Genomic DNA, 23,199 nt, shown 5'->3' with positions numbered 1-23,199 from the left:
GGGTTCCACATAACCATTTTACTGTAAGGAGCCCCATCAAAACAATGTTAAGCAAGGATTATTTACTACCACGTAAGAACCATTCCTGTTTGGAATTCATTAATCCAAGAAAGATCCCAAAAATGGATGCAGTACCAACAAAATCCTCAAGGCGGCGCTAGCGGTCTAAACTCTGACAGGAGAACTAAGTGCAGTTGCTGACAAAGGGATTTGACTCAGCTGACTTCAAAGGCTGCATTTTAATTAAAAATTAGCCACCTGCTGTTCCCAGAGGCCAGAAGCCTGGGAAACCCTCTCACCTCAAGAGATTCACACCACAGCCCAGGATAGCACATGGTCATAATAACCAAATGCAAAGTGACCCCCTGCTCTGCTGACCTCAACCTCCAGAGAGCCAACACAGAGACTTCAATCTATCCACCTTCAGAGACAAAGACTTTACTTCAGAATTTGTAGCAGAGAGGTCAACTACAAGCTAAATCCCTCTTTAGCAGGCCTCAAATCATTGCCACTATTCACAGCCAGGCGAGCTGTTTGAATTCTTTGCAAGAACTCTGGCCATTTGCCAGGGAGCAGTGTTGTATCCAGAGAGAGACCAGCTGAACAGGAGACCGCTGTATCCGGACCCACAGACCTGATCTGAACCAGAGACCCAGACCAGACCAGCAGAGTAGAGCTGACCCAGACGCTGTGCGCAGAAACCGTCCGTGGCGAGTGAAGAAAACCTGTTGACCAGATCCGTGGCGAGGCCTATTTCTAAATATATTGTGAGTACCTAGCAGAACTGTGCAGAACCAATCTCTTAGTTAAAATAATATAATTCAATCTATTTTAATCTAACCAGAACTGCCTCCTAACTGTCACCTGTCATTTGCAAAGCTGTCACTTGTCATTTTCTATCTGCAAGCTGTAACCTGTCGCTTTGAACTTTTAAAATTTCAAATCCAAAAAACTACCTTTATTTAATCGTCCGTATCTCTGGAACCGTTTGGGCTAGGAACTCCGTATACTTTTGCCGTAATCACGATTCTCGCACTCGCGAATTTTACCGCGATTTTCAATTTGGTTAAAAATCCAGCCACGTGTGAAAACAGCAGCTTCATTGCTTTCCTTTGCCAAAAATTCGTTTAACCTGCTAGTTACTCCTAGATCCTTGCTAAAGTGAGCCTGAACTCATCCCAAGTATATTTCACTCGCCCTGAACCTCCTAAAGGGAATTAAAAGCATTTTAGCATATTTTTCACTTCCTTGCAAACCACATTCAAAGCATTTTGGGCCTGTGTTTAAAACTCCGACCTGTTTTCCTCTAAGCTTGCTGGGGGGGAACTGAATTTCATATTGTATTGATTGCATTCCTGAGAGCTGTGTGCTTTCCTTCCATTTCCTTGCATTGCATAAAGGGGGGGGAGTGAATTGCCAGAGAAAAGTGATTACATTGTCTTTTGCTGAAATCCTATCAAGTTTTTTTTCTGTACTGCATTTTCATTCCACCTTGCATCCATTTGAAACCATAAAAGTATTGTTGCTATCTTATCATCCTATAACCACTCATCATTGATTATAAAGAAGTGTGCTAGTGCCAGACTATCCATTATTGATTACTGCTCAGATTAAGTGTGATATTCAATTATTAATTTATTATAAAGTGTGATATATATATCTATTGTTTAAATTATCAAATAAACCGTTTAAGCTTGCAAAACAGAACTACTTCGTGGCTCAGTGGGGTCAGGGGGATTCCAAGAGAGGGGTGTTATATAGGAGTAGTCATCCAGAACGCATGAACTGGACGTAAAGATATATCAATAAGGGTTTCCATTCAGTATCCCAGACTAGGCACTGACTTAGCTGTAGTGTTGAATTGAATCCTCTTACAGGGTAGGTCCGATAAGTGCAGGAAGAAAAAGGGGGGACTGTATGGGTACATATACAGACCACAGTGCAAGGGGTGGCCCGGAGGCAGTGCGGGAGGGTGACAGGATAAGCAGGTACCTGGGCCCAAAAGACAGAGGATGGCCAGGTTCACGGTGCCAAGAGAGAACAGATCAGCAGGGGAGAGGGGGAGCGAAGGCAGAAGAAAAGAGGAAGGTCTTGAGGTGATTCCGGAACCGGAGATGGTTCTCCTAAAGTTTTAGAGTGGGAGGGAGGCTGTTCCAGAGGGAGGCCCCAGCCAAAGACAGATCTACCCCCAGCTCGTTTCTTAGAAAAACGACTGACCCCAAGTGAGTTGGAGGTAGAGGAGCGAAGAGCTCGAGAGGGGAGGTATTTGCGGAGAGATAGCTGAAGGTATTTTGGACCCAGGCCCCAGAAAGCCTTGTGGACAATGCAGAGGGTTTTGAATTTAATCTTTGCATCCACTGGGAGCCAGTGAAGAGATTTCAGAGCTGGAGAGATACGATCCCAGGGCTTGAAGCCAAGGACAAGTCTCGCAGTCCTGTTCTGGATTAGTTGCAGAGGGCGGAGAGTAGAGGCAAGTAGATTTAGAAAGAGGCTGTTACAATAGTCCAAGCTAGAGAGAACCAGAGCTTGAGATACCATGAGCTTCTGGGGGAAGGAGAGGAAAGGCAGAGTACCTCTGAGGAGGTGCAGTGAGAAATTTGGCTTTTTAGAGACCTCAGAGATGTGGGCGGAAAAGGAAAGAGTGGAGTCAAAGATTTTTTTTTTTTTTAATTTCTTTTATTGATTTTATGCAAACAAAACAACTAAAACCAAACAAGCAGCATAATCATAATGGTTCAATTACACATCGAGTTATCGTAGTCACTGCTCCCATTATCCCTCCCTCCCCCCGTGAGCCCATTTGTCAATCTCTTTCAATGTTTGGCACATGCGCCCGGGTTTCGTTCTCTTCGGAGTCTGTTGGATTTGATATTACTCCAAACAATTCTGTTATTAGCGTTTTCCAGGCCAACAGGGTGCCCGCCTCCCCCTCATCAGCCCGGCTACTCGCATTTTGCCATGCCACCGTTTCAGCCGCCGCCCATTTCTGCAAGTCCTTCCACCATACATCCACCTTAGGTTTGTGGCATTTCTTCCACCCCATGGCGATCCTACATTTCGCAAGCACATACGCCAGATTTCTCAGTTTCTCAATATGTTTGAGTTTCCGTGGCCTAGGGAACCCGCCCAGTAAGCAGGCCCAAGCTGTGTCTGTGACAAGAGTAACCCCTTTATCAGCCAGTTTCTGCGCCACTTCTCCCCAGTAGCACCTAATAATCGGGCACGACCAAAACATATGTGTCATGTCAGCGTTTTCCAGGTTACATTTAGGACACACTTGTATTCCAGCGTTTCGGAACTTAGATATCCTCAAGGGGGTCATGTATGCCCTATGCGTTACATACAGCTGAATTTGTTTTAATCTGGCATTTCTAGACACTTTTTTGTGGTGACCCAGGGCACGCTTCCACACCCCATCCTCTATCGGGGCCCCCACTTCCGCCTCCCAGTCCAGTCTCAGATGCGTCAAATCTTTCCCCACCTTAGCCATCACCATCTCATACAGTCTCGAGATCTCATGACCCCCTTCGGATATATCATACATTGTTTCCAAAACTGCATCTGGTTCTTCTATCAAAACTGTCTCTGGCCAGGTGTTCTTAATCATCCGCACCAACCTAATGTACGTGACATATTGACCCGTGTGTAGCCCCGCCTCTTTGTTGAGTTCTATAAACTCCTTAATGGATCCCTCTTGCCAAACATCGCCTAGCGTTGCCAGCCCACCGATTCCCAGTAGGTCCTAACAATCGCCCTCAGCTGATCGTCCCCTCCTGTCAAAGCAACCAGCAGTATCTGCGGGAGGCACGGGTATTGGACTTCCATCAAGCGACAAGCCCTATGCCAAATTTTCCATCCAAGCCTCAACATCTCAGGACGCCCCCTCATTTCAGTTTCGGACAGCCAGATCATTTCTTTCAAATAAAACGGGGCGCAGTCCTGTCCAAGCACCCTGTGCTCAGGGGTCACTTCATCAGAAAGCCTCTTAGCCACATATTGTAACTGTCCCGCCAAATAATAAACCTCAAAATGAGGCAGTCTGATACCTCCTTTTTCATAAAAGTTTCCAAAAAGCCACTCTATTTCGGGTACCGTGCCACAGGAAATCCCTACACATGCTGTTTAATTTGCTGAAAAACTTCTTGGGTATTATGTATGGGATATTACTAAAGTAATGCAGGAGCCTGAGCAGGACTACCATCTTGAGCATGGCCCCCCGCCCCATCATCGCAAAGGGCAATCTTGCCCAGAACTGCATACTGTTTCTAATTTTCTCGACGGCTACTTCCGTATTGTATCTGTGTTCATCTTGCACCGTGTGATATACATCTACGCCCAAATAGCGAAAAGAGCTAGTTGCCCATGGTACCTGTAGCACCGGCAGTCCATCTACAGGGATCCCCTTATAGCTACCTAGCGGGAATATGACAGACTTTTGGGGGTTCACCGAGATGCCCGACAACTCTGCATACCTTTCCATCACTTCAAGTATGTATAAGAGATTTTCTTCTGGGTATTGCAAGTACAGCAACAAATCGTCAGCGTACAAGGATATCAAGTGTCGTTCCCCTCCTACCTCAATGCCAATCGCCTCATGCTGTGCCCTAAGGCAGATTGCCAGAAGCTCCAGGGCCAAGATGTAAAGCATCGGGGACCAGGGGCACCCTTGTCTGGTGCCTCTGCCAAGTTGCCATCTTTCTGATATCACCGCTCCAGTTTCGGACCCTGGCAAGCGGCTCACTATACAACATCTTGGCCCACCTGATATAGCACGGCCCCATTCCATACCCTTCCAAAGCAGCCAATAGCCATGACCACTTGACCGAATCAAAAGCTTTAACTGCATCTAGAGACACTATCGCCATCTCACCCTCGTTCTTACTACCCCATTCGACCACCCGGTGAAGTCGCCTATGGTTGTGCGTTATGTTTCTGCTCGGGACATACCCCGTTTGATCAGGATGTATGAGTCTACCAATCACTTTCTGCAATCGATTTGCTAGGACAGCCGTGAGAATCTTGCTGTCCTGATTTAGCATCGACAGAGGCCTGTAGGAACCACATCTGTGCTCCGGTTTATTGGGCTTGGGCAGCGGTATTATGATCGCCTCTCAGCATGTCCAGCATTGGGGGGAGGATTTCCTCTCTGTATACTATATAGAATTTGCTGGGGAACCCATCTGCCGCTGGGGTCTTACAGGTAGGCAACTGCTTCACAACTTCCTCTAACTCCTCCAACGTGATTGGCTCATCTAACTCCTCCCTCTCTTCGTCGGTTATCTTGGGCAGCCCTATGTCTTCTAACATTTCGATTATCTTGCGCTGGTCACCTATCTCATCATCTCCATACAGCACTCTGTAATATTCTACAAATTCTTTGTTAACCCCCTCTTGCGTGGCCACCTCATCTCCGTCCTCCCTGATAATGGTCCTAATCGGAGGCCTAGGGGTCTCGCATTTGTATAGCCAGGCCAAAAGGCGGCCTGTCTTGTCTCCCCCCGCGAGCTGTCTCTCAACATATTTCCTATAATTGAGATTGCAGAGTCTTTCCCAATGCCCTGCACATTGTTGCTGTAGTTGGAGTACCAGCTCCGTGTCTATGTCATAGCTCTTCAATGCTGTTTCTAGCTCAGTTTCCGCCCTCTGCAGGTCAGCCAAGACCCCACCCTGTAACCCTCTTGACTTAGCAATGGCCGCCCCCCGCATCACCACCTTAAAAGCTTCCCATAGTGTGCCCGCAGAATCAACACTCCCAGTATTCTCTTCAAAAAAGTTAGTAATCTCTTCCCCTATATCTTCTCTAAAAACTGGATCTTTGAGCGCCTCCGCTCGGAGGCGCCATGTAGGAATCTTCGCCCTCGGGGGCAATATTGCCATCCGAGGATCAGGGGCGAATGATCCGAGAGGACCCTGGCCTTATATTCGTTTTGAGTAATCTCAGACATCACATCTGCTGTAGCAAAGATGTAATCGAGCCTAGTGTGCAGTTGGTGCGGGGCTGAATAGTGCGAGTATTGCCTCTCAGTGGGATGTTTCACCCTCCACGCATCTGTAAAGCCAAAATCAGCTAGCAGCATCTGCAACGCTCTCGCCGCTGGGCTAGGCTTACTCACCCTGTCGTCTGATCTATCCACCACAGGATCCAACACACAATTAAAGTCCCCACCCCAGATCACCGCGCTCCCTATACACGTACTAAGATTGGTACACAGGGTTCTGAAATATGCTGCAGTGTTTTGGTTGGGGGCATATGTGTTTATTATGCATACCTCCCTTCTCTCCACCAGCCCCCACAGTATAGCCATCCTTCCATCCATTTCAACCACCTCTTGTATCGATTTGAACGGGACATGCGGTGCCACCCAGATTAACACCCCCCAGGCATATGCAGAGTATGGCGAACCCACTACGGTCCCTCTCCACTTTCTCTTAACTAGGTCCAACTTCTCTCGCGTCATGTACGTCTCCTGTAGTAATGCGATGTCTATTTTCTGCCTTTTCAGATACATCATGATTTTGTTTCTTTTCAGGTAGCTGTTAAGGCCCCTGACGTTCCACGTTATTATCCTGAGGTCCCCCATAGGTCGTTAATAAGCACCCTCCCGATCCTCCGTCGATTACGCCCCTTCATGCGCCGCAAGTACAACATACTGATTCCTCCAAATGGGCTCGAAACAAAACTTAAACTCCCCATAACCACACACACACTCAACTTCCCATCCCCTAGCCTTCTTCCCACACACCCCTCCCCCAACAATACCCTCCCAAACCGTTGCCCAGCTCCATTCCTGGATCTCAGGCACCCCCACATCTAGCCCTGCCTAGCGCGAGCTTCTACTCAGGGCTCAGTAGGGTAAAGCCGCCCTAATGGCCGCTGAAACTAATAATCTATTGGGGTAGGTCGTCCGCGCTCTGTTGCTCCTTTCAATAAACATTACGCATACAATTGCCAAACCGTTACCAATTACAGTTACACTCACTATATTCCAGTCCAAATCGAGCACCAGGCTCAGATTGCGTACAAAGTTCAGTTAGTTAGTTTCTCCCTCCTCCTTACTAAGTCTTCATTCGGTATGATCCTGCCGGTCACGATCCGCTTCTTGTTCCGGGCAGCCCTGCAGGTCCAGCCATGTGACAACATCCTCAGGGGTATCAAAAAATAGCGCTTTATTCTTATGTAGTACTTTCAATCGTGCCGGATACAGAAGCATGTATTTGATTCCTGCTGCCCTTAGCCTCCTGTTGACGGCTACGTAACTGTATCTCTGCCTCTGCACCAGTATCGTGTAGTCCGGGTATGCTGTGATGTTGGTGGATGCTCTCTCTATCGTGCCGCCCTTACGAAAATATTTGAGGATCTTTTCTCTGTCCCTGTAATTCAGGATCCTCGCGATGATCGTTCTTGGCGGGGCCCCTGGCCGGGGTTTCCTCATTAGGGCGCGGTGCGCCCTCTCCACCGTGAATCCCTGTGAAAGATTCCCGGCTCTGATCCTTTGTAGGATCATGTTTTCAATGTAGTTTGTGGGGTCTTGGCCTTCTTCTCGCTCCGGAAGGCCAACCACGCGAATGTTGTTTCTCCTCGCCATTCCTTCTGCCTCTTCCGCACGATTTTCCAGGTTGGCAACCTGTTGTTTTAAGACATGGATCTCCTTTGCATTGCTCGTGCTAACATCGGTGTTAATCTTCACCCCACTTTCCAGACCGCTGGTCCTTTCTGCAAGTGCCCTAACATCTTGACGTAGCAGGGTGAATTCTGTACCTACGGCATCGATCTTATTCTCTAGAGCTGTGCGTCCCATTTAGCACTTAGTCCCGTTATAGCCTCTAGGATCTTGTGCTTGTCCCCTTCGGTGGCATCCTCCGCAGGGGTCACAACCGTGCTCTGCACCGATGTTGAGGGGGTCCGTTGCTTTTTCGTGAAAGTCTCCATCGTGGGTTGCTTGGTCTTGACTCTCAACCCTTTCGCCGGCATGGCGCTTCCCTCCACTCCTGTACGCCTCCGCCTTAGTGCTGCTGTTGCACTGACCTCGGTCCGACCATGGTCCGGCTTCCAGGTCTCCTAACTCGCATTCGAGATGGCATTTCGGATTGTCTTGCGGGTGGGCTATGGCCTCATACTCCGCATTCAACTTCCGTATGCCTCGTCACCTAAGCGTCCAATGTTATCTCCTCCTGCGGTCAGATCGCCGAGGCTCCATTAGCGTGTGCCAGGCCGGGCGCTCTCATGGTGCTAGTTCGACCACTCCGCCATATCTCCCTATTGTATTATTCCTCCAGGCCATTTACCGCAGCCGTGTCCCCAGGGATGTCATTTCACCAAAATGCCAGGGGTAGCGGAAGTGACATCATACGACCCTTGACCTCTGATGAAGTGATGTCATTTGACCCCCACACCAAAGTGATATTACGGGAAGCGATGGAACACGACCTTTCACCCCTTAACAAAACAGGGAGTGTCATCATATAGCATTGTTCCAAAGCACAGTACAAAAAATATGGTTACGATATCACTATAATGTGATAGATATCACTATAATGTGATATACATTGCATACAAGAATGGATCGCCATATGTATTGTTAATATCAGTGTGTATAGGCCCATATTATCAAATTACTGTGAATGCAAGCAGACGTCAATGGCCAAATGATAATGATGTGTTATTATATCGCACTTATGCTCAAGCGCTTTATATAGAACAAATATACATACGATAACACCCAACCGGTGTTGGTACTCATTTGTCGACCTCAGAAGGATGAAAGGCAGAGTTGAGGAGTTTAAGAACAGACTAAATTAGTGACTCATCCCCTGAAGTTTGCCTGAAATAAACCTTTAATGAGTCTAGCAATTATTGTATAGAAATCCAGAAAGACAAATGATTTGGTATTCCTAGTCTTTTTAATTTAGGGTCACTGCTGAAAGTGTTACACTTGTGGAACCCCTGTTCTTTTTTTGTCTTTATTTTTTTTAAGAGGCCTGAACAAGAAAGGCAGCCACTCCAGAAGCAAAGAGCGAAATGGCGTTGGCCACAATCCATGAGCTTGCATTTTAAAAAGAAAACAAAAAAATGTTTTTTTTTGTTTTTTACGGGTAGCGAGGAAGACCACAGGGGTAGCAAGGGAGAACTCAGGGGTCGCAGTTGCTACCCCTGGCGATCCCTAAATGACGTCCCTGCGTGTCCCGCAGTTCCGGGGAATCAGTTTTGTTTCTTCTCGTAGGCCTCTCCCTTGTTAGCCGCCATCTTGGTGCCGAAGCGGCCACACAGTCGCACCGACAAAAACATGTATATCTCACGATTCTCGGAGACTATGAACTTCTCCAGCGAGCTTCACCTGGCGTGCGGCTTAAGACGCCTGATCCTCTAAGTTCTAGGCGCTCGTTGCAGTTGCAGCAGGTAACTTTGGCAAAAATAGAGTCGGATCATCAGGAGCTCCTCACGCAGCACGTCCTATTCCATGGCCAGTTAGCCACGCCCCCTCAAGAGTGGAGTCAAAGATGACCCCAAGGTTCTTAGCCTCGCAGGTGGGGGTAGGAGGAGGGCCAAGAGAGGCCGGCCAGAGAGTGAAGGGAAAGGATGGTGAAGGTGTGCCGATGAGGAGGATCTCCGTCTTGCTGGCATTCAGACAAAGATCATTGGCGGCACACCAATCTTGCATGGCAGTTAGGCAATCAGAGATGAGAGAGGGAGAGGAGGTGGCAGAAGGCAGCCTGAAAATGAGTTGAGTGTCATCAGCGTAGCACTGGAAATTTGAGCAGAAAATGGCATTGCGGTGGGCGAGAGTTGCCAGGTATTGGTTGAAAAGCCAGGGCGAGAGGTTAGACCCCTGGGGAACACCACAGGTAGAGGGAAGATAGATGAAAGGAAGAACCCAAGTTGGACCTGGAAGGGTCGATCTGAGAGGAAAGAGGTCAGCCAGGCCAGAGCCTGATCAGTGATACCCAGGTTTTCACGGAGATGGTTGAGCAGGATGGTATGGTTGACCGCGTCGAAGGCAGAAGAGAGATCGAGGAGGATGAGGACAGAGGGAATGTTAGAGTCAAGGTTGTTGAGCAGACCTTCACTGATGTTTAGGAGAGCAGTTTCCGTGCTTCTGGAAGCTCTGAAGCCAGACTGGTGGTCATGGAGACAGCAAACAGAATTGGAATGAAGGTTAAGCTGAGAGATGGCCAACTTTTACAGGAGATTGCCAAGAAAGGGAGTAATGGAAATTGGGCGATAGTTAGCTGGACAAGAAGGATGAGCTGTGGGTTTCTTGAGAAGAGGATGCACAAAGGAGTGCTTCAGAGGGTAGGAGAAGGATCCAGAGGTAAAGGAGTGGTTGCAAAAATCAGCAAGGGCCGGAGCGCGGGTGTCAATGTGGTCCTTGATGGTTTTAGAGGAACAGGGATGAATCTGTTTTGAAGAGGCTTTCATAGATCGGACTTGTCTAGCAACCTCGTCAGGGGTGAAAAGAGGAAAGGACGAGAAGGATGGTGGGAGGGTGGCTTAAGGAGAGTCAGCAAGCACAGATGGAGAGGGAAGAGGAGGAGTGTGGGTGGAGAGGGTGGACAGGATGTCCTGGGTTTTTGAAATGAAGTGAGAGGCAAGGGCATTGCAAAGAGCCTGGGAGGCAACAGGAGGGGTAGAGACCGCAGCAGGGCTGGCCAGCTCCTTGCAGATTTTAAAGAGTTTGGCCGAGTTGTTAGATGCCGCAGAGAAACAAGCTTGAACGTGGACTCTCTTCTTGGTGAGGACAGAGAGTCGGTATTGCCTTTGTAGCAGGCGACAGGCCAGTTTGTCAGAAGATGAACAGGAAGTCCTCCATTTCCTCTCAGCTGCCCTACACTTGCGTTTAAGTGTAGCTAGGTCAGAGTCATACCAGGAATTGCACTTGGCTTTGGACTTCAAACGGATCCTCAAGACAGGGGCAAGAACATCAAGCATATCAGAAATTGAAGAGTAGAGCAGAGACAGGGCTGTATCAGGATGAGAGACAGCCAAAGGTGGAAGGGGGGCAGGAGAGAAAGTGGCGGCAAAAGCCTCAACTGACACACGCGTCATGGGCCGGATGTCTGAGAAGGTAGGTGGCAGTGTTGGGGTAGGCTTGTCTTGGGGGGAAGAGAGGGAGAGATGAGATGAGAGGAGGGAGTGATCACTCCAGGAGAGAGGAGTGGTCAGAGGGATGGAGAGGGGGAGGTCAGAGGAGATCAAGACATCGAGTGTGTGCCCTGCAAAGTGAGTCGGGCCAGAGGGGAGGATGGACAGGGAGAGGGAGTCGCAGAGGTCATGGAAGAGTACAGAGGAGGAGCAAGGAGAGTCTAAATGTATATTTAGGTCACCGAGGAGGAGGAGTTGAGTGGGAGAGGACAGGAGGGAGGATGAGAGGTCTGCCCACTCAGAGAGAAATGAGGTGATTTGACCAGGAGGCCGGTAGATGGTAACCACAGTAAGAGCATGGGTAGGCGAGAGAGAAAGCCTACAGACAAGGCATTCAAAAGAGAAGTAGGTCTGAGTGGGAATGATAGAGGCAGGAATCCACTCAGGAAAGATCAGGGCTACCCCCCCACCCCCACTGGACCGGGAGGATCTGGGTGCTGAGAGGATCTTGTAGCCATCAGGGAGGAGAGTGTCAAAGCTCGTAACAGAGTTGGCCGTGAACCATGTCTCAGTAAGACCAAGGACATCAAGGTCTAGTTCTTCAATGAGGTGGCAGATGTCAGAGGAGTGTTTGACGGCACAGCGAGAGTTTAGAGTGGCAATATGAAGAATGTTGCCAGCCTTAAAGACCTTCCAGGGAGGTGTACAGATCAGAGGTACTCCCTGCGGAGGAGAAAGAGCCCTAGGATGGGCAGAGGAGGAGGAGGAGAGAGAGGGCAAGGTAGCCAAGGGGGGAGAGGAGGGGACAGCAGGAGATGAGAGGAAATTAATGAGGCGAGGGAAGCGCCTATCAAAGAGGAGGAGATTGGCCTGAGGGCCTTGGACCATGACAGTGCCATTTAGGTAGACATTAATGATGACTTTAGAGGAGTCGAAGGAAGCCATGAGAACTTCCCAGCGAGTGCCACCATTAATGGGAGAGGAGGAGATAGGGCAGAGCACAGAGACCATATGAGGAGTCCATAGATCTGGCGAAGGAACGACAAAGAGGATGTCGGTAAGGGTCTGTCTGGTGGAAGCATTGGAGTAGGTGTGGACGATAGGAAGACCAGGATTAGAGGCCAAGATATCCTTTTTGAACTTCTCCCTACCAGACTTAGTGAGAAGGGAAGGATAGTCAATGGAGAAGCAGTTGGAGAAGATAGGAGAAACAGAAAGCGCCATTGGGGTGGAAGTAAGGAGAGGATGGAGATACTGGGGGGGCTAAGGCAGGTAGGTGTGAGACAAAAGAGAGTGGTGAGGTCACTGGGCTGGCAAGTTACATAGAAGAAATAGTATACAAGCAAAATACAGAGAATTTCGCATTGGGCAGCAAGATATGACTTTTTAGCACAAAGCAAAAACAACAAGATTTGACTTTTTAGCACAAAGCAAAAACAGCAAGATTTGACTTTTTAGCACAAAGCAAAAACAGCAAGATTTTTTTCAATCTTGGAATCGGATGTTGGCAAAGGGTTTAGGAAGCACTGCGCAGCAAGATGACAACATGGGAGCAACAAGCAGAAAGAACAGTGATAGTCAAAGGCAGTAGAAGTGCGTCCATAAGGAGGGAACTAACCCATAGTTCTGGAGGTGGCAAAGTCAAGGCAGTCCGGATTTCTTAGAGGAGAGAGGTGGCCGCATCATTGTGGTTAAGGTGCAGGGAGGACCCCAATTAGCGTTCCGGAAGCAGACAGGGAGCAGACAGGGGCCTTGAAAGTGGGCCTTTGCTAAGAGGGCCGGCTGAAGCCTGCCGGTCACTGATTGGATGGAAGAAAACACTCAGCAACCAATGGGAGTGCAGCACAGGGAGAGGTGATTCAGCACAGCCCGTCTACACAACAAAGAAAACCACGGCGGCCATCTTGGAAGGGCCAAACACAGTCAAATAAGCAGCAATAGGAGGAAAAAACAAGTGCTTTCAAAATAGCAACACAGCTCCAGGTATTAAAAAGCTCAAAAAATGGCTGCACAATGAAAATGCCAAATAAAACAGTCCTTTCCAACAATGTTATGCAAATTTCCTCTATTTTTCTTTTTCTTCTTTTTTTTCAAATTTCGATTTTTCAGGTTCAATAATTCCCCAGAAGGTGCAGTAATGCATAGAAAGTGCACCTACCTAATGGAATGGTCAGCAGCCAGGCACAAACTCCACATGTGCAGGAGAACAACAGATGGCCAGGAGGGTGGAAACAGGACCTCACTCCCAGTGAGAAGCAGATGAAAGACATCTTGAGGTTGGCATTTCTGGAGCCAAGGAAGCGTGGTCAGGATAAGATCAAGCAGGGTGATAAGATGTCCAGAGGCCAGGCTTAGTGGCACAGACAAGACAGGGAGGCAGGCTGGAGGCAGATCAACTAGCAGGTGGCCATGGTAGCAAGATGAAGGCAGGCAGAGAAGATGAGTGCCAGAAGGGCAGAGTACAGAGAGTCAAGGGAAGGCAAGGGAGGCAGGACAGGCTGAAACCATAAAAAGACAGACCAGAGGAAAATGACTAGTGATTAATGCTAATCAAGGAGTGTTAAAATGATATGAACCTTCGCTGCCAGTGGTTAACGAGGGACACCGGCAATAAATGCAGGATACGTGCCCCTGCACTAGCTATCATGGCAGCAGGGATGCATTCCAAACTGTCCATTCGCAGAGTGGGGCAACTGGCCCTCCATGCATGTGTACTTCAGAAACCCCCCCGTGGCCACCACCAGCAGCTGCCAGAACCCCAAGTGTCCCAGTGACCAACTCAGCATAGGTAGACCCAGAAGTGAGAGAAGTGGCGTGCAGGATGCATGACAGCATGTTACACAAAATTTCCATCAACTTATGAATAAAAACCAACACTAAATTCGATAAATAACAGTTTCAGATATAATACTTTTCAGCAATTGAAAGGCACATTAACAAATTAGATGGGGGAGGTCCTAAATATCAGATCTACAAAGCGGGAAGAATCTTTATGTATGGTATGTCTTTCACAAACTCTAAAATACAAAACAAATGGCACCTGTTGAAGCCCAAAACTCATGCAAATATCCTTGCATTTCACATAGAATTGCAATGTATCCTATACTCTCTAACCTCACACATGCCTTACAATAGGCAATATATTTTTAATGCTTCATTTTATTATCCTATGTTTTCACGGGACTTCCAAATTAAGCTTGGACACTCATGACGAGTTCTGTGGTTCGGTAATACAGTGCAAGTAACACTGCATACCGGTACTATTACCGCTGGCAGAGGAAGTGCAGCAGGCTGTGGAGCTGGGGACTCTAACAGAGTAGGTACAGCAGGCGTTGGCAGGGTTGTGATGTGGTAGGGTTTGACCCATTCTGCCAGATATTGCACTGGCTGTGGAGGGTCCAGCAGTGTCGCTGTCAGTGAATGTGCCTGTGAGGGTGAGATGAGCAAGCAGTTTGACACCTGTGTGTCACATCAACACACTTGAATTACACAAATTCCACCTTCTATGTACCCTGCCCTGGACATGATGTCTGGGGGTGAAATGTGCTCTGATGTAGGCATGCATGCATGTTTGGTGTGAGTCCCCTTCAGTTGTTGTTATGCCACAGTGGCGTGTTGTTGTCTGTGCTATGAGGATGTGCTAATTATCTTGTTCAGCCATTGTGCACTTGGCCATTTCTCATGTCTCTCGATGCATTTGGTGTACGATGCATGCCTTACTCTGACCCCAACCTCTGGCAACTGTGTGTGCACGGAACATTTTGTTGTTGACATCACGTGTTGTACCCTTTTCCTTGGACACATTTCCCTGATCTGTTAGGTGGATTTACAATTTGTGTAATGATTGGCATCAAGATATGGCTTGTTGTACTCACCGCCATCTCCTTGGGTCCTTGCTCTGGCCTCTGTAGCTCCGACATCCTCATTCCCCACCAGATGCATGTCTCTTCCCATGGCATTGGTTTGATGGGTCAGGCCATTCCGCCTGAAATGGCCACGGATTCCCTGCGATGTACCGCTAAGATGTTGCGCACTTGTAGGTGCAGATCAGCCCACATTTTGTGGCAGTCTATGGGTTTACGTGGGATGTGTCCCACTGCTGAGACCTCCTCCCATATGGTCTTCTTGCACTGCTGGCTTCTTCTCCGGTTATCGCGCCCAAACAGCGCATTGACATTGGCCACTATGTTGTCCATCAGTGCTATTTGTTCTGTCTCCATAAAGTGGGGCTTGCATAGGCAGGCGTGACTTTGAGCTTCCAGACATCTTGCCGGTGTTCAAATCAAGGATGGCAAAAGGAAGTGCCCGATTTTAAATGGATTGGCTTTTCCAAAATGACCACCAACGAACTTCCAGTTCCTGCGATGATGCGGTTTCCGATGCTGCTAGTAGTGTTGCCGGTGTTTCCAGCATCGGAATCGCTGGTACTGGCATGATGGTTCACGGAAACACCGGCATTACTCATTTTTGTTGCTGTTTGTCACGCCAGTAACAATGTTTCTGGCAATGAGGGGTACGCATGCCCACGTACTTGGAATATGCCAGTGATTCAATCTCTCGGGTAGCCAGAAACAGTACTTCTGGCATGATGGAATCACTGGCATCATTCCAGCTTACTTGGAATGAGGGCCTGCATTCAAACCTGACTTACTGGTTGCCAGCCTTACAAACTTAGTACATTTTAATCTTGGTCAGCTGAGTTAATATTGGCCCTCATTACAAGTTGGCCAGTGCAGAATCAATGTGCCGGTAATACCAGCAAATCCCCCCATTGATTCCCATAGGATTTACCACCATCACGGCACTCATAATCCGGCGGAAATACTTCTGGACTGAGTGCCAGAAGCAGTATTACCAATTGCTGGTATTTAATGAGGGCCATTAACTCTCTAAGCATATTCATATACCACAAGGCTCAAATAACCCCCGCCAAACCGCTATGAAATGTACTGCAAGACATATTTTGTATTTTTCACATAATGCTTCCACTGGTGTCAGAAGCGGCTGTCTGAGTTTGTTTGGTTGTTTGTTTCATTATTTCTGAGAACAGTGTGTCTCGATGCGTATAGGTACTTTTCTCTAGCTTTCTGGAGGCTGCTACGGATTTTGTGGCTTCATGCTGCTGGAGCCATCGAGTCGCTGGTGGGGCTGCAGTCTGCAGTCAGAAGACAGGGGAGAGGAGGTGGGATTCTGATTGGAGGGGCAATGCCTTGAACAGCTTTGAGGGCTGTTTATTGGAAGCAACAGCTGCGCCGTGTGAGTTTTTATTTTATTTTGTCTGGCACATGTGGGAGCAGATATTTCCTGGCATGGCATGTCATAGCGCAGTGATTTCAAAGCCTGTGAGACCGCTACTTGCAATAACTGTGTTCACCTGTGATGACCCAGCCTGTATCTGTGGGCGTGCTGGCTCGCTGTATGGGTAGTGTATGTTGTCATCATTCTCGGTGTAATACTGGAAATGTTACTTTGACATATTCGGCCTCATTACGACCCAGGCGCTGGACCATGGTGCTATTAGCACCATGGTCCTTGCCGGTCTCCGGCATGGTGGATGGCGGAATTACCGCCCCCATCACAAGGTTGGCGGGGGCGGTAATTCCCCATTCACCATTTCCCCTTCCCCATTCCCATTTTGCCCCATAGGGCATAATGGGGATGGGGAAGGCGCTAATTATGGCACCGTAAATTACGGTTGACGTAGTTAGCTCCAAGGTCCCTTAGCGGGTTGGATTTTAACGCCTGCAAAAAGCAGGCGTTAAAGCCTCCAACCCGCTAAGGGATCTTGTAATCAGGCGCTAATGGTTTAACGGCGCCGACGCTCTTTACGGCGCCGTTAAACCATTAGCGCCAGGGTCGTAATGAGGCCCATTGCCTGTAACGTGCCCTGAAGCTACACACCTGGCCTGGCAGTGACATACTATTTGTAAGGAACATTGTTAATACAACTTGTGGCACAAAGTAAGCTTTAGGGGTTTAAGCCCAATATATAAAAGCTACTCGCAGGGCAGATTGTACTAAACTATTATCCCGGCAGAGAGAAGATCTGCACAGGACAATTATAACTTGCACTCCAAAGATAAGGGGAAAGATACCAAAAACAGGAATAACAACGTTATGCTTACTAACACAGAAGGAACACAGTACAATGCTGCAGAGGAGGTTCTGGCTGGACATGACAGCAGGGGCAAAATTACAAGCTTTTTTCCGAGGGGACCCTGTATCTTTAACTACTATGGAAGCAAGCACCCAAGTTCAATCAAAGTCTATTGAAATTGACAATAACTCACTCCTCGAACTCTGCTGTTCTTTACAAAAGAGCATCAATGGTCACTCGCAAGCAGTTGCTGGAGCACAGTTCACAACACCAGGGGGAATGACTCCCTTAGACCTTTCCTAGCAAACAAAGACCTAATTGTAAAGAGGGTCACTGACCTTGGTTTCTCTTCTTTCTCCAGTTGTGATTGGTGTACTCTCCTGCCAAGTACTACGATAGGAAAAGGGGTTTGTCACCTTTTCTTGTGGTTGTGGGTCCCAGACCTGTACTTCTCTATGACTTATTTTTGGCAGACCTGGTTCACTCTACTGGCAGGTACTACCATGAAGAAAACAACTTCCAATGTGCTCTCTTTCACGATTTACTTTGGGAATGGGTTTGTAAACCCACTGTGCTGAGGAAGACTACTTCCGATGCACTCTCTCTCACTCTTGTTCTCAATTGTGGTCTGCAACCAACCTTTGTGCCGGGGAAGATGATTCCTGATACACTCTTTCTCACTTTTGACTATGGCTCTCACACCTGGTACCCATCTAAACTTTCTTCCTCTCCCATTACCACCCATGGCAACATTCTGACGCACCTGGCAGGGAGATTTCGTCAGAGGAATCAGGAGACATACATTTTCCCATAGGAACGTATTGGGGCTAGAATTATTTTAGGTGGGAGAACGTGGAAAAGAGCAATATTTTTTGCTGAAAAATCGGGAGCCTCCTGTGTAAATTGGGAGGGTTGGCATGTATTGATTACTGGTTTCTAGGGAGCTCTTCACTTGATCTCTGCGGTGCAGCAGGTCTTCTTTCGCTCCTCTCTTCTCTGGTTTCGTTGGTCCTAGGCGGCTCTCGGCAGGATATTGTTGATGGCCCCAGCATTGTTCTTTGGACACCTGGTCCACCCGCTTTGGGTCATGTCTCTTTCTTCCTAAGCTGTGCTTTGGAGTGGCTCCACACCACTGGGACAATGGTTCCCCTTCAACTCTCCTGGCTTAGGGAGCTGTTTGCTCACAGCTTCCTTTGGGCTTCACAGGTTGAACTTCCCGGGCTCGACTGCCTCACCTGCTGGTTGGCTGGGTCATCTCATGGATTCCTTTGTCTATTTTCATATCAGCTGTTTGGCAATGGTTGGCTTGAATTACTAAATCCTTTTCAGTGTCTTTGGACTTTCGATCATCATTATTCCTCTATGCCTCCTCCTTGTACCAATACTTTTACTATTACTCTCCCTAGGGTAGTCCATTTTCTTCCTTGTCTCAGTAGATGTCAGGTCTCTGGACCTACAGAAATACATGGGATGGATTGAAATAGGACTGGGACTTAAAAGGGGGGTGTTTTGGTGAGGGTTTTATTGTGTCGCCCTTGGATGTGCGTCTTTGTCTCTAGAGGGGGAGTCTCTCTCCATGAGATCACAGGGTGTACAGGGATTGGCAAACTGGGAGTGTATAGGAATTGTATAAACTAGGAATATGCTGGCGGTGTCAATGTGAATGTTTGCTGGGTTTGCTAAACTTGCAGTATTCAAGGAAAATGTAATATAGAGGGTTGCCAGAATGGTAACATACTGGTACTCCATAAATTGGGAATACAGTGGTATTTAGAAAATTGGGAATAGACTAGGATTGTGCAAAGTGAGAATGTTAAACAGAGTATACTGTGATGTTGCAAATTTACCCCACCTGTTTCAAAATGAGAATACAATGAGATCATGATCATACAATATACTTGGGCTGTCAAACGAGTGCTTACTGTAGTTAAGAAAGTATAATATACTATAATGGAACAGATTAGGCTCACATAGTACACCAAACGTCACACATACCTTCTGCCTGTAGCCTGTTGCTTAAATTACCCTACAGACTCAACTATGTAATGAGTCAATATGAATGTAAAGAGTGGGTAAGAAAGTGGAAAAACAGAAATCTGTGAATACATTACTTGTAATCTGAATCAATATCAGACTTTGAAGATTATTTCAGCCTCTTTCAACTGGCAATGCAAATGTGATGCTTTATTGTTGGCGCAAAAAGACAACTATCCCCATTTAAGAAAGATTGTCTATCTGTAGTGAAGCAGCCACACTAGTGGGATACACTATTTTTGTTTAACAACAAACCTTTCTGAACCTTAAGAAATGTGGAGTCGTCATGTGCCAGCCTCAATTTTGACTGCAAAGTATTAAAACAAATTAATGTAATGTATTCTATGTTTCAGACTACTGTCTTCTAAAAACTAGTTAGGTGCAGCAAAACAGTAGCAAAGGCACAAGGAGCACTTTAGATCCTGACAAATACCAACTAACATAGGGAACTGTGAATAATTGCAATGAACTGGATGTTTCAAGTTCGCATCTGACACCTCTTGTAAGGCAAGCATAGATTGATGTTTTTCGTGTCAGTGCAATAAATAGATGAACGCAAAGAATTTGCAGGATGACCTGAGTGGCCTACACTGGTGTTAATTCCAGCGCCAACATCGGCACAAATGTTGGCATCTCACCACGGCTAAAACAATACTTCTTTGGTAATTATACTGGGCCACAGCCAACAATATGGGTGCCATGGCCACATTTGCACAATTACTGGTGTTATTATGCTGTTCGTGCAAGTGCTAACTCCAGAAGCTATCTGGTATTTATGCCAGTTCATCCATCTGTTTAAATTCTGATATTGTGCCAGTGTAAAAGAACATCCTCCTTTGGTACTGTCACAAGAACAATTATGCCATTGCCATAGCGCTGCGACAAGCGAATTACGCATTCGAAACTGGTGTCAGAAGCACAACAGGTACTCCAATTCAGCTGAGGAAGTCACCTATAGCAGACATGGCCTGGGATTTAAGGTCTTTACAGGGTCGTCAACCTGTAGATTTCCTACCCACCCAAACCCCACAACACTGCGGGATATACTCCCATCTTCCTGCATTGGCAACAGAAAGCAAAACGTGCTGTTTTGTGCAAAATCACCATAGTGTAAATTATCAAAGATGTGCAAAGTTCATATAATGGAAACAGGTTTGGCATACCAATTGTTTGTAACAGAAACTGGTATTTAATCTGCTAAGTAGGTATACTGTAATGTAATAGCTGGGTATAATGTAAACTGACAATGGTGTACTACTTTGGTGTAGAAGAACCAGTTAATGATGTACTTACTAGGCAAAATGTATAAACTGGTAATGATGTGGCAGCTGTGTTGAAATATACATACATAAAAACACGGTAGCCCAACTATTCATGAAAATATTTACAACTTTTTATTGACCAGTACATGGATTTTAAATTACAATCTGTAATATATATTACTACTTCCAGTTCCGAAAAAGGTTGAAATATTTACCCCTAAGAAATCTCCTTCCTCAACCTCATTCAGCATTTCCTCTGTAAGTAGACGATTTTTAGAATTCCCGTCTTCATAAGTCACCTTTAGGTTTCCAGACAAAATTAAATAACATTCAGATGGCACATGCCCTTGTTTTATTATCATTGTTTTGGCTTCATACCTGGAGAAAAGGAGACAAGAGGCAGAAGAGAGAGAGAGAATGAGTGGAAGATGTATCGCAGCGTGTAAAGCAGAGCGAACATTAGCATTACCCATCTCTCCTGAACAGACATGTTGAGTTAGAACAGCAAACTTTCTCCAACAAATGTACATGTTTTCTTCTTAGCTAGAAGGGTTAGCTAAGCCTTTCTACATCCGATGCTTATTAAGAAGACTATGGGCCTCATTACGGGTTTGGAGGCAGCCATGCCCTTAATAAGGGCATGGCTGCCCTTAAACTTGGGTCTGGGCAATTCTGACTTTGGAGGGTCCAGTATTTCCCCATTCAGGTAACCCGGACCATCCCCATTCCCATTTGAGCCCCCATAGGGCTCAATGGGAATGGGGAGCATGCTAAGAACGGGCCCATTAATGAATGGCCCATTGTTAGCATGCTGGTCTCCTCGCGGCACCCGCAAAGGACGTCTGGTCTGACCAGACGTCCAGAGCGGGTCCCGCGAGGGAACCTCGTAATGAGGCGGTAAGGGGTTAGCGGCGCCAACACCTTTACTGGTGCGTTAATCCCTTACCGCCTCACTTGTAATGAGGCCCTATATTTGTTGTTGAAGTCAGCAATAGATTTTATGACTACCTACAGGTGGCAAAGTGCTTTACAATTTGGGTGACATCACAGTATTATCCCACCACTGTCAGATGGTCTCTGGTATGTAATGTATTGTAAAGGTAGGCTGGGATGCCCAGTCTCAGCGGAACGGATGGACCGGGAAATCCTGCACCCAATAACGGAAATAGTCAAAGTAAATGACAAAACCCTGCTAACAAACCACATAAAGCAGGACAGCATACAAACAAATAATTGTGTACACGCATTCAACTCAAGCCTGACAATAGTTTAAAAACATAAAATACATCAATGATGTCACATTACACTCTCAGTAACAAATACTTATGGGGTAAGGGGGATTGGATAAGGGAATTGTCTATATATAGAGACTATATGGGTTAGTCTTCCCATTGGCTATATTTCATTTTACGGCTCCACCTGAGACCACTTCTAGATTGACCAGAGAGAATACATGTCATATTTAAAGCTAACTATTGACCAATGCAACATATAACATTAAGAGTTTTCATTGGTCAGTACCTTGTTCACCAACCTTGATTATGACAGGTCATCAACACATGAACTAAAAACTGGGAGTGAGGGGTGAGAAGTCCAAGAACTGTATTCTTCCAATTAAATAAGATGCTATCCCTTATCCCTAAGCCATGAGCCAAAATATTCCTTTGTATTTGACCTTGCTAGGCACCTTGATCTGAGAATATGTGGGGAGTCGAGGCAGGTGCCGGGACATGTCTGGCCTTAATTAATAGAGACTGTTCTTGAATTATGTGTCACGTGTGAGGAGACAATGTTCTGAATTATTCTGCCTTGTATTATTTGAGAATTTAGCTAATATGAACAGAAGTGTTATTACTTTTCCAACCACTGTGGATTTGATTGATCTATTCTATATGAGGTTTTAAAGTATACTTAGTCGGTACCTGCCATTCAAAGGCTGTATTTTTTCTTCACTTAATCTAAGAGAAATGTGTCTTGTGTCTTGGGAATTCTTATCTTCTGTTTACTTCAGGACTGTTCAGGCCCTCCCTTAATTCTTCCAGATTCTTGCAGAGGGGCCCCGCTGCCCCTGCCGGCACACCGCACAGATTTGTACTTCAGCGGATTCAGCACTTTCGAGTATCAATAAAGCTTTGTGGCCTCTATTAATTTCAATGTGTTACGACTTCCATTTTAATGAAGATGGTGGCACTTTACTGTTGCGTTTCTATGTTACTAGCTATCTATGTATATCGTTTGTGTTTTGCATTTTAGCTTATACATTACTTGCATTATATTCTTCATGTCTTTATGGTGCAAGCGATATTCTTTGTGTCTAAATGCACATTTGGCCAAATGTCTGCATTTCTTCATGGTGCGTGAGTATTTGCTTCATCTCTATTGCATGCGCGTATGTCAGTCTAACAGCAGGTCTGCTTATTCTTGCCATCTTTCATTACATTAAGTGCATCTCTTCCTGTATTGATTCCATAGCAATACTCTCCTTTACGATATTGGGGCAGGGGAGGGGCAGTTGTCATTAATGACGTATTCATCTGTCTCTCGAGTCGAGTCCTCGACCACACCCTTATTCTGGCCCTCCTCCGCATAAGGCACCTTGGGTATCCATATTTTAGTCACGCCACTCAGGTTACCTGCATGTCTTATGTGCTTATCCACACTCCAGGTTATGTAGCAGCACTGCCCATCTTGCTTGCAGAATACCCAGCATCCCACATATTTGCATG

At 46.7% G+C, this 23,199-nt stretch overlaps 1 protein-coding gene across 1 annotated transcript in view; it reads right to left on the bottom strand.

Moving 5' to 3' along the window:
- The window catches only part of LOC138516471 (cyclic nucleotide-binding domain-containing protein 2-like), a 1,453,423-nt gene that overhangs the window by 1,124,600 nt on the left and 305,624 nt on the right, over positions 1 to 23,199 (bottom strand). The window contains exon 6 of the mRNA XM_069631627.1: positions 20,689 to 20,851. Within this exon, the coding sequence (XP_069487728.1) occupies positions 20,689 to 20,851 (163 nt within the window). The remainder of the gene's footprint in view (positions 1 to 20,688; positions 20,852 to 23,199) is intronic.

This window comes from Ambystoma mexicanum, chromosome 6q, assembly GCF_040938575.1.
Source record: "Ambystoma mexicanum isolate Mex_15411 chromosome 6q, UKY_AmexF1_1, whole genome shotgun sequence".
Lineage (NCBI taxonomy): Eukaryota > Metazoa > Chordata > Amphibia > Caudata > Ambystomatidae > Ambystoma > Ambystoma mexicanum.
Note: the sequence above shows the minus strand (reverse complement) of the source record. Positions and strands in the feature narration are given on the sequence as shown.